The sequence below is a fragment of the Hippopotamus amphibius genome, chromosome 17 (genome assembly GCF_030028045.1).
Source record: "Hippopotamus amphibius kiboko isolate mHipAmp2 chromosome 17, mHipAmp2.hap2, whole genome shotgun sequence".
Lineage (NCBI taxonomy): Eukaryota > Metazoa > Chordata > Mammalia > Artiodactyla > Hippopotamidae > Hippopotamus > Hippopotamus amphibius.
Genome location: NC_080202.1, coordinates 24,057,044 through 24,069,900, shown reverse-complemented (window position 1 = coordinate 24,069,900; position 12,857 = coordinate 24,057,044). Strand labels below are relative to the sequence as shown.

At 32.1% G+C, this 12,857-nt stretch overlaps 1 protein-coding gene across 6 annotated transcripts in view; it reads left to right on the top strand.

The window, feature by feature from the left end:
* The window catches only part of BRIP1 (BRCA1 interacting helicase 1), a 189,185-nt gene extending 176,821 nt beyond the window's left edge, over positions 1-12,364 (top strand). For all 6 annotated transcript variants that reach the window (XM_057715256.1, XM_057715253.1, XM_057715254.1 and 3 more), the window contains 3 exons: positions 1,640-1,722; positions 4,690-4,923; positions 6,433-12,364. In XM_057715256.1, the coding sequence (XP_057571239.1) occupies positions 1,640-1,722; positions 4,690-4,923; positions 6,433-7,181 (1,066 nt within the window). In that variant the 3' untranslated portion in view covers positions 7,182-12,364. The remainder of the gene's footprint in view (positions 1-1,639; positions 1,723-4,689; positions 4,924-6,432) is intronic.
* Positions 12,365-12,857: the final 493 nt, after the last annotated feature.

Here is a 12,857-nt window from a genome sequence, read left to right as displayed (position 1 = left end):
TTTGAGAATAAAATAAGAATGTCCACTCTCACCACTTTTATTCATTATTGTATTGGAGGTTCTAGACAGTGCAATTAGGCAAGAAAAAGAAATAAAAGATATCCAGATTGGAAAAGAAGTAAAATTATCTTTAAATTTGCAAATGACATGATGTTCTACATAGAAATCCTAAGGAATCCATAAAAAAATAACTACTTAGAGCTAAAACAAGTTCAGCAAAATTATAGGATGCATATTCACTATATAAATATGTTACATTTTTATACACTAGGAATGAACAATCCAAAAGTGAAATCAAGTGAATTCCATTTATAGTAGCATCAAAAGAGCAAGTACTTAGAAATAACTTTAATGAAAGTACCCTGAAAGTTTCAAAATATTGTTGAAAGAAATTTCTAAATAAATGAAAGAAGTCCATGCTGATGAATTGGAAGACATTAAGATACCACTCACCCCAAATTGATCTACAGATTTAATATAATCCCTAACCTGAATTCCAACTGAATTTGGTGCAGAAGTTGAGAAGCCAGTCCTAAAATTTATATGGAAATTGAAAGACACCCAGAATAGCCACAAAAATCTTGAAAAAGAAGAACAAAATCAGAGAACTGACAATTCTCAATTTCAAACTTACTGCAAGATTACAATAATCAAGACTGTGTTGTATTGACGTAATATAGACATGCAGAACAAGGGGTAAAATTGAGGGTCCAGAAACAAACCCATGTATTTACAGTGAATGGATTTTTGACAGAAGTGTCAAGACATTTTAGTGAGGAAAGAATAGTCTTTTTAACAGATAATGCTTGGATAATTGGATATCCACATGGAAAAGAATGAAGTTAGATTCGTACCTCACACCTCATACAGAAGTTAATGCAAAATGGAATAATCTGGGTAATTGGGAGTGACTAATGGGCACAGGCTTTCTTTTTGGTGAGGTAAAAATGTTCGGTAATAGATAGTGGTATAGGTTGCAGAACCTTGTAATTGTACTAAAAAAAAAAACCACTAAAATTATTAAAATTTTTTAAATGAAAAAAACTAGCGAAGTGAACCCAACAATCTATAAAAAGAATAATGCACCATGACCATGGTGGTTATTCTAGGAATGAAAGAAAGGCAAGCTCAATATTTGAAATTTTGCCAGTGTAATCTACCATATTAACAGTCTAGAAAGAACAACTACACGATTATATCAATTGGTGCAAAAATTTTTTTACAAACTTAATTATTCATTTATGATAAAAACTTGCTAAACCAGAATAAAAGCTATGTACATCAAATCTACAGCTAATATGATACTTAAGGTAAAAAATATTGTGTGTGTGTAAGGAAGGTTTTGGGAAATATTTTCTCTAATTTTCTTGACTTTCAAAATAGAATGCATGTAACATTTTTGGATATAAGTTTTCAGTAGTTGGCAAAAGGAGCAGAGTTTTTAATACACCTACTTTGGTACAATGTGTTGAGTAGTTTCTAAAAACTTAACTCATAATAATGATTTTGATTAGAGGACACATCATTGATTTTGATACTCAACACATCATTGATTTTCTCAGTCTTCTGTCTTTCCCACTAGAAATGTGGCTTTATTTTCACTGTTATATTTATTTTGTTTTCTCCCTATTTTTTATAGGTGTATTCGACACAAAAACGATTGGGGGGCTCTTATTCTAGTGGATGATCGCTTCAGGAGTAACCCAAGTCGATATATATCTGGTAAGATTCTCAGCTGGGCTTAGAGTAAGAATTAGTAACAATCTTTGGTATTTAATGACTCCTATTTTTAAAGACAAAGAATTGGATAGAGAATTTGAATTACTAGATCAAATATGGAAAAATTCACATTGACTGGAAATCTAGCCTTTTAATGCTTCTATGTTTACAAAAAATCTTTGTGAAGGAGACTCTGGTTAGTTACCGACGTAGTATTAATCATTGAAGATCCTTCAGTTTCACCAGAATGTGGGATTTGATTCGGTAACATAGCAATAATTTATTTAGCATTGTCAGGGAAAAAGTTGTTCCACAGAAATTAATTTTCCAAGAAATATTTTTACATTTAAGTACACAAGCAATCCTTTAGTGCTTAGGATTCTTTTTATTCTTTCGTTCTGGATTCTTTGAGTTTTATTGTTGTGTGTTTGTTTGTTTAGAAATGCTTCAGTTGTTATAGAGTTTACATTAGTCAGAGTTAGTATTTTCTAAAAGGAAGAAAAAGCACCATTGAATGCTGCAAGATCAAGTAGATGGTCCCTTTTCCGCACTCAAATGAACAAATACTGTGTGCCTATAGTTTTCATACACAGCCCCTTTAGAATCAATACCAGGAATCCATCTCTTATTAAAGAACTGTTGGAAATACTTGCATTTTTATTGTTATCTTTAGAGCTAAAAAGTTCATACCATACTATAATGAGAAGATGCTAATTTTTTAATTTCTCTCAGATTAGCTGTCTATGGGTATGGACTCTACATTTTATATTTCATAGCCTAATTATTATATTAGGTTCAATATTAAAACATATCCACCTGGATTGAAGCAGGAAATGCTGCTTATTAGTCTTTTCTTCTCTTTCCCTGTAAAGCAAGCCAAAGCATAACCAAAAGCAAATGTTAAATGCTTATATTTAGTCAGCAGGTGGAGCTCAGATTCTTTCAGGTTTTCAAAAGCAAACTGACATTTTACACTGAAAAGGCTTTCTTTGATCACAAAAAGTTCAAAATGAAAGCAATACTATAATGCTAAAATTTTTCAATTTGGGAAATTTTCATATTTTTATTTGGTGTAAATATTTTCCCCAAGCAAACAAAAATAAAGAACTTTAAAGAAATGCTTTTTTTAAGTTTTTTTCTTATTTTAAAATCTAGAACTGAAATGTTTACCTCATAGTTTAGATTTGTTGATTTTTTTGAATTAAGTATTTTTCATTATTTTCTGCTGTAAGGTTTTTATTTTTTCTGAGACTCATAAAATTTGAAATCTTACCTAGGCAATAACAGGACAACGACATACAAATTCCTTTTGATGACTAATTTTTGTTTAAATTCAATTTGCATAAGAATAGGCTGATAGAAAAGCTCCATTAAACAAAAAAAAAAAAACTAAAGGAATGTATATGAAATAAAAGTACAATAGTTCAAGTTGCTTGAAGCCCCATCTTTATCTTTCTCTCAGCTTAAAATACCAGTGACTTTTTTTTAAAGCTTTAGTCTTCCACATAGATTATTATTATTATTATTATTATTATTATTAGTTTTATTTGGTTGCACTGGGTCTTAGTTGCAACAGGTGGGCTCCTTAATTGTGGCTCCAGGGTTCCTTAGTTGCAGCTCGCTAGCTCCTTAGTTGTGGCATACAAACTCTTAGTTGTAGCATGCATGTGGGATCTAGTTCCCTGACCAGGGAATTGAACCCGGTCCCCCTGCATTGGGAGCGTGGAGTCTTATCCACTGCGCCACCAAGGAAGTCCCACCATGGTGATTTTTTAAACTACTCCAAAAGATGATAGTTTTAGTAACATCGGCAGAGAATATTTATTTTTTAAAGTTCAGATATCTGAATTTCATTCTGAAGTGAGTCATGCTCTGAAACACCTTATACTGTTTTTTTTTTGGGGGGGGGGTTGTTGTTTTTTAAGTGTTTTATTTTATTTTATTATTTTTTTTATTTTTATTTTTTTAATAAATTTTTTAATTTGTTTACTGACTACATTGGATCTTTGTTGCTGCACACGGGCTTTCTGTAGTTGTGGAGAGTGGGGGCTACTCTTCATTGTGGTTCACAGGCTCCTCATTGTGATGGCCTCTCTTGTTGCAGAGCATAGGCTCTAGGCGCATGGGCTTCAGTAGTTACAGCACACAGGCTCAATAGTTGTGGCTCACGGGCTCTAGAGGCTTGATAGTTGTGGCACACAGGCTTAGTTGCTCCGTGGCATATGGGATCTTCCCAGAACAGGGCTCGAACCCGTGTCCCCTGCATTGGCAGGCAGGTTCTTAACCACTGGGCCACCTAGGCAGTCCCTATGCTGTTAATATGGTTTATTTTTATGCAGTTTTCACATGTCACAGGGTCAAGTCTTGTCCCTTATAGCTTTATTTATATATTAAAATGTAGTTATGTAATAAATATTCAGATAGGACATGATTTGCCCATAAAACTGTTATTCCTTTTATCCTCAGAATAGTTTGATGTATTTGGAATTGGAAGGAGAAAGGAAACAAACAAACAAACAAAACCTATGAGACTGTAATCTTGAATTTATTTTTGCTAAAGGAGTCAAATTTAAAAGTTGGAATAAAAGATTGTGTTGTTTAGAACTTCTATTTTCTCTGCAATTAAAAGATAGGCAATTTTTGTGGGAAATTACGATAAAATTAAATTTGCCTTATTCCCCAGTTATTCTAAATTGACAAATAATACATTTCCCCACCTCCATTCTACTCCCACTGCTTCTTCCTTCCATCCAGTTGACAATCACTGCATGTAAAGAGAAGTGCTACTGATACAAGAGCATATTGTACATACGAAGGTAAAAAGTCAGGAAAAATGTTGAAAACCATTCTATATACTTTAAATTCAAAGTAGATTACCTCACCAGAGAAGTTATCTAATTTTTTTTCTTAATACATAATATCTTCAGTGAATAACCAAAGTTTCTTTGCTGGGTTTACTTTTTGCCTTAGGACTTTCTAAATGGGTTCGACAGCTGATTCAGCACCATTCAACCTTTGAGAGTGCACTGGAGTCCTTGGCTGAATTTTCCAAAAAGCACCAAAAGGTCATTGATGTATCCAAAGAAGAAAGAAAATCTGTACAGGGCAGTGAGTCTATGCTTGCAGTGGCTTGTTTAAAGGATAATACCTCAACTTATTCATTAGAAGCAGCAAGCCATCTATCACCAGACTATCCTAGGGAAGGTAAAGCAAAAATGTCTCTAAGAACTACCATATCCTAAAATGATAAATAAAAGTCCATCTTTACCAAGAGGCATCATCTCCAAACAGGAGAAAATTATGACAAGTTCTGCCCATTTACATTTGGTAGAGAAGTCTTTCATTGTATTTAGTGAAATGTTATTTGTTATGCTACAGATTAATGTCCTTAAATATGTTGGTTTGTTACATAAGGTGTTATCATAAAATAATGCAATAGTATGATGTATCGGAATGGGACCAAACTTTTGTCAGGAGACATACGCATATTTTCTGGTTTTCCACAAAGAAGCTTTGCCACCAACTAACTTTGTGACCCCATCAGCAAGTCACTTGTTGAGTCAATAGAAGAAAGGATATCTGCCTACCTATCCCTCCAGGTTGGGTTGTAAAAATCTAATAAGATGATAAATATCACATTGTAAAGCACTATGCAAATGGTAATGTTTTTCTAAAAGTGATATTAAAAATTGACCTAATTTATAGATACTTATCTTACATGAATTTCTTAGAGAAGTGAGTCATTTATTCTAACTGATAAAAAATATTTTACAATATCAGAATATATTGGATTAGAATATAATCTAGAAAATTAAAATGTAATTTAAAATATATTAGAATATAATCTATCAGGGATTAGCAGACTCTGGCCTATGGACCAAATTTGGCCTGCTGTCTATTTTCATAAGTAAAGTTTAATGGAACGTAGCCACACCCAATCATTTACATATTGTACACAACAGCAGAGTTGAGTATGTATCGCACTAGAACAGGCAAAATTGAGTAGTTGCAACAGATACAATATGTCCTGCAAAGCCTAAAATATTTACTGTCTGGACCGTTACAGAAAAAGTTTGCCACACTGTGTTCTCTATCATTGGATATCACTTTGTTTTAATATATAATAGCAGTTTAATATATTACTTTTTAAATATTTAAAATAAATATTTAAAGTAAAATACTTCTATCCTAACTAAATGTCATAGTGAATCCTAGGCCATTATACTGGTAATCAGGAAACCTGGGTTCTAGTCCAGGTCTGATTACCAACCAATTTTATAACTTTAAGCCAATGACTTAGTCTTTGTGGTTGTCAGTTTCCTTAAGGGAATTAGTCTAGGTCAGTTTTTCTCAGTCACTGGTTAGTGGGTTTTTAAGGCATTTTTACAGCCTGTTCCCTCCTTTACTCAGCCCTCTTCCTCTTCCTCTTTTTACCCTTCCTTTTCTTGTTGACTTCTGAGATCCCTGGTGTGGAATTTGATAGTTTACCAGACAGCATTATAACTTGTACTGGGTGCCACTGGAGACCTAAGATTCCTTCTAGAGTTAGTATGTTGTGCTTTATATTCTAAGATGGAAGTCCTGCTACTACTTGTTATGAGCTCTGAATTATGTATCCTATATAGTTATTTCAGTATTTCTAACAAAAATCATTTTAATATAATAAATATTATGTTAGGAGCAGAAATTTAACACATATTTTTATACTTGTAGATGATCCAGTATTATTGGAAGAGTCTGCCCAGGCAATAGGAGCAGAAAAAATTGTGATTTCCAGATCCACAAGCCCAACCTTCAGCAAACAAACAAACAGATTTAGCTGGTCTGGCAGTAATTTGGGGGGACAGTATTTTACTGGTAAAATTCTGACTGGAACACCTAAGTTTAGGTCATCAGAGGACTGTGCCTCTAGTACTTCCACTTTCAAAACAGAAAAGGGATGCGAAGCAGTTTTGCCACTCACTGATAAATCTGAGTCCTCATCTTTGACAGTAAACACATCGCTTGGACCATGCCCTCAATCAGAAACCATTGTTCCATCATCAGTAAAGATTGATGCCACTCTTCTGGATCCAGAAGATCCAGACATTCAGTTGTCTTTAGTAAGTGAAGAAGCTGAACATTGTACTTCAAATACAGCTTTTGAAACAGAAGCAGAGGATGAATCTATCTATTTTACACCTGAACTTTATGATCCTATAGATACAAATGAAGAAAAGAATGAACTGGTCGGAACTGATAGAGACAATAGATTGGCTAATAATTCAAATTGCATTTTAGCTGAAGATCTTTTTGAAATTAAAACTATGAAAAGAATGGATTCAGTCAGAGAAATGAAAGCTGAGAATTGCATAGACACAAAGTTAAATACGCTCATGCATATTGAAGAAAATAAAGTTGATAACATTGGTAGTAATGTAAAAATGACTCATATAAATGAATTTGAACTGGGAAAAAACTAATGAAACGGATATAAAGAACTTTAAACAGTCTCCTTCCGAAAATAAAGATGTGTTTCCTGGTGTTAGGTAATAATACTTAACTGTCAAGCTATAAAAACATGTCATCATGCTTATATTAAACTCTATTGTAAATGATAATTTGTACATTGGATAAGTGGCATAGTTTTTTTTTAATTTGAGATATATTTTTCACTTTAATCCAAAGTCTATGTTCAGAAATATGTTTTACTATTCTCAAGTTTTGATAAGTTGATTCATAAAAAATATTTTCCTCCAAGTCTTCCTTAGCTAAATGCAATATTAAATTAATCAATATGGAAGATATGTAGTTTCCTAAGGCACTTTAAATTTCACGTAAATATTTGTATTTTGTAGTCCTCTTTATACATTTTTTTTATACTGATGCATAAAAATTAACAGCGATCTGATCCAGTCACCCCTCAGTCATGTTTCACTACAGATTTTACCTCAGATCAGGCTGAGAGATTTTTTTTTTAGAAATCACAGTTTTCTTGAAAAGTGTATTCCTGTATTAAACTGCCTACTTATAAGTAATTAAGAATTGAGGAAAACTTTTAATTTTTAATTGAAATTGTTTTACATTTTTTGTTTGTTAAACCAAAATCAAGCATGTTTTAAACAAATTTATATAAAATTATAAAATGCCAAATGAAAGACTCTAAATTTTCAATTCTAATTATTTAGCTTCATCATCCTTGTGGAAAAAAGTGACATTTTCTAACATAAAGGCTTCAATTATGCAACTAAGATAGAAAACTTCAAATATAAATTTAGTAAGTAAACCTAAACATGTAATTGTAGCTGAAAAATGTTCCCTTATGGCCCAGAAAGCCTCTCTGTGAATTTTGACACTGTGTTTTTGTGAATGAAGCTATACTTCTGATCAAAAATGGTTATAAAAGAAGCTCTTCTCTGACATCATTACAAAAATACATTCACTAATCTTTTCTGAGAAACATCTGTTATTCAATAGATATTTAGGCTTCTCGTGAGTGATTTGAATTGAAGTTTTATGAGCTGTTCAAGTTGTTGATGTGGTTTATTATTTTCAAGTAAAAATGCTCAACAGTCAGGTATCTTCTATTCATTTGAAACTGATTTATTATATATGCATATGTTTACTTTCATTTTGATGGCATCTATATTGAAGACAGCTTAATTGTTTCTATAGCATTGGATGTTACAACTCTAAGCATAGTTCAAAGAAATTTAAATTGATAATTTACTAGTTAAAGAATTTATGTGTAGATTGGGATACATTCAGTCCCACCTAGTAGATCTTTTTCATAGGTGATCAGTAGAAAGTTTCAAACACTGGATTATAAGGTAATTTTTAAGTTGTTTTGAAAGGGTGAAATAATTTGTCCTCTTTGGTATCGTTCTTAATCCACAGATAAAGGGTAGTGTGCTAGTAGCAAAAATACCAGGTGGAAGAAAAGAGACTTGGACTCTATTCTTGGCACTGCCACTAATTTGCTAAGTCCCGTGTTGGCAATCACCATGCCTTTTGGGGAATTAGTTTCATCTGTGAAATGTGTAGTTTAGTACTATAAAATCATGTAAATCCCTTTCAACTTTAAAAATCCATAATTTAAAAGAATATATGTTGATATTTTATTCTGAGTCAATTTTCATCTGCTTTTGTTGCAAAATGCTTACAATAAAGCAAATCATTTGCATAAAAGGTAACATGAATAATTGAATGAATACATGCATAATAACTTGGAAAGCAAGTATTTATTTTAAAAGTGCTACAATTAAAATATTTTTGAATCCTTAAAATTGCCTTTAGAAGAATTGGTAAACTACATGAGAAAAATCAAGCACATTATTTTTTAGTCTTATCTTAGTGTTATTATCCAACTTGATCTCAAATACCATCCCTTTCCCTAGATATAATTTATTCTTTCCAAAATCTAATTCTCTCCAAGGCTGAAAATTTCCATTACTGAGAATGTACATAGAGATGTGGCACAAGCTTTCAGTAATTCCAAGAGGTGTTTCGAAAATTTTGTACAATGATATCACGGTTGAAGCAGGTGTATCGTCTCCTCAGATCACAGCTTTGAAGAGGATGGTATATTGCAAGAAGTAAAGTACTAGCCTTTATGAAGAGTATGAGGTAGAACATTTTCATTAGTGATAAAATACTTTTTAAAGAGATGTTTTAGAAAGTTTAAGTTGAAACATGTAAAAGCATTTAAGAGAGTATCTGGCACAGGGCGAACCCTCAATTATTACTTGGTACATCAATCATATATCTGGAGTTACACTCTGGCTTTATATGAAGCCTTCCCTAATGATTGATTGATTGATTGATAAACAGATAAACTGACATTAAAAAATCATATAGTAGGAAGGGAAAGTTACTTGGCCAGTTTATTTTTTAAGGCTTTTGAGATATATAAGATAGAAATTGTTTATCAAGTAATTTGCCTTACCCATTCAATGCATATGAAATAATTATCTAACACTGAATTTATTTAAGGGCTGAAAATACATAGAACATACAGGCCATGAACCAGGAAAACTACCAGCTGGAGAAAGGGCTTGATTCATGGAAGAAGGGTACATTTCAAAGAGTAGATGTTTCATGACTTGACTTTTTAAATTTACATGAATCATTTAAAACTTTTAATAATTGTGTTGGAAATTAATGACAACTCTTCATTCTACTACTATGCATTTAATTATTATATGGTTTTTAATTTGGTATTGTTTCTAAGTTCACATAAGAATAGTGTTTTTTATTTACATTCTTTCTATTTAAGACACTGATTTTTTAAAGGCTTTTCCATATTATCTTTCTGCAACATGACCTTGTCATGCTATGTTCGTACAGTAAAACACATTCAAAGTATTTAATTCTTTGGAATTGCTTATAAAACTTCATGAAATCAAAATGCCTGTTGTAAAATCACTTGAAAGACTGGTTATTGAAGTCATTTAATCTCTGATGGCATTATTTTGTTATTTGCTTACTCCACAATTATTCTTGCTCATGATCTTTTTAGCCTCAGATTTATCAGTAAGCTACAAAAGATTTTACTTTAACCTTTACAAACTTGTGGTAGATTCTTGTCTATTTTCATAGACAAGGGCAGTCAATTTTTTGTAAACAGAAAGGTAATATTAAAATACTGAACTTTTTTTTCTGAACTTTTTCATAATAAAACATAAATTTAAGACCACATCAGACAGTGAATGTCTAAGGAAGCTAAAACTGTAATATAAAATATCTGTGCAGCAATTAAACGTAAAGACATCACTTCAGGAAATGGAAATTTAAATAGATTACCTAGGCTTATGATTCTCTAACCTGAAACGATTTTCATATCTACCCACCAAAAACAGCATTTTGTTTCTTAAGGTTTCATTTGATAGACCATTAGCTGCCTGGCTTCCTGTACTCTACAATGGGGCCTTGTTATAATATCCATGTGATCTGAGCCAGTGGATCACCTTATTGGTAAAACCATCTTATAATGAAGTGCTTTCAGTAACTAAACTCCTGGACAAGATCCAGAACAATCCATCTTATAGCAAATTCCACTCTGTAAAAAACAAGTTTCAATGTATTACAAGGAAAACAAAAATTGTATTCCCAGAAATTAACTTTTGAAAATCTAATGGTAAATTCTGATTAAAAGAAATATTTGTTAACAAGGCACAATGAGGTAGATATTTTAGTATGCTTTATAATTTGTATTTTTTCATTTTGGTCTTGTGTGATTCTGATCCTCCTGTGCTTTTCCCCAAAATTTCATCATTTCACATTAAATTTTTACATCAGTATTTACAAAACTAAACTTAAAAGGTTTGCTTTGTCTCCTTGCTATTACAAAGTACTAATTGTACAAGTGGCATGTCATTTATGTAAATTAAATTAGATGCTATCTTTTATATATGATTCATATATAGTTGAAAAGATTTAGAGATATTAAGTTCTTATTGTTATTATTTTGGATCAAATATTGTCTTGGTATATTTTCTCTTTTTTTCAAACTGGTGTTATGGTATTCATGTTTAAATGTTAACCATCCTTTCAAACATTGATCTCTTTTACTGTATCTGTTGTAAAAGGACCCAAGTAATCCACCTTGACAGTCAGGATTTTATTGCTTGTGGAGCTGGATTATTACCTAAAGCAGAAGGCAGTAGGAAATATAAAAAATTACTTTGTACTATCCTTCGTATGAGCTTACCTAAATTACAGTAAGGTAGATTGATATATTAATATTTCCATATTTCAGTCTTTAAAGTTGATTGGCAGTATACATGGGCTTAGTTACTTTTAGACATGGAAACATGTTCTTATTCCACCTGCTGACTTAATTTGGGCAAGTTGCTTATCTTCTCTGAACTTCTGTCTTTTCACCTTAAAATGTTAGTAAATAATAATTGCATAAGAAATAGATCAAACATTATGAGTATCAGATGCAATAGAGGGCATAAAAGCTTTTTTTTTTTTTTTTTTAACATCAGACAAGGAGAAAGATAATGGATAATGGAATTTGGGGTCAAAAGTATGAGTTTTAGTTTTGGCCCTGCTATTTACCAAGTGGCCTTGGTCTTATTATTTTAACTCATTGAGCCTCAGCTTTATTTTCTGAGAGTGAAAAAAGTGAGCAGTATCTACCTAAGAAAAGTATTGTGATGATTAAATGAGATGATATGCAATATGTGAAAGTACTTTATAAATTTTGAACCACTGTCCAAATGGTAGTTGTTAGGAAACTGCAACAGTAATCTAGTGTAATTATTATCTCAGTATCCTGCAATGGCACCTTCAAAAGGACTAATAAACCTGTTAGAATTTGGCCCAAGTGCTGAAAGACACTTTGAGCTTTATCAAAAATTCTATGTAGTTACTCTTTTACTAGCAAGACTTAAATATTGTGAAAATGTATTTTCTATGTTTTACATTTCATTTTTGTATCTTAAGATGTGTGCATGTTGCAAACAAAAAACGTCATCAGCGGAACACGGAAATCTGTAAGTTGCACTGAGAACATTTTATGTAAGATTCATAAGGCAGGGATTTTTGTTGGGGATGGGGGACAGTCTGTTGTTTACTGCTGTACTCCCAACACTGTATTTACTGGGTAAATTAATTGATACATTCTATTAATAATGTGTTTCTATCAAGACTTTGTATATGATACTTGGCTCTCATAAATGCCTATTTCATTTGACTAACTTCTAGACTCTGGTGACCCTTTTCTTTCCAGATTTGTTGTTCTTACTGCCCTAACAGCATTATATCCCTCACACTTTCTCTGCTCCTTCAGTTGTGGGCCAGAGATTGTCTTTTCTCTTTCTTTTTTTCCAAATGGTATGATTTTACCAATTTTAACCTACAAAGAATTTTGGATTTTTGTAGATTCTGTTTGTGATGTCCATAAACAGTACTATTCTGGCACAATTGGATTCTAAAATAGGAATTGAATTTCATGTCAGCCAGCTGATGAGCCAAAACGCCAGCTATTTTATAAACCTCTTAAGCCCATTATGACCCTGAGACAAAGTTAATTTTTCCTGTCTTTGTCCCAGTGTAATACTTACTGTATGATATTAAAGTTAATTGTTGAGAAGTCTGTCTCTCTGGCCCACTGTGACCCCTAAGAATCCAAACACTTTTCATATTACCTGGCA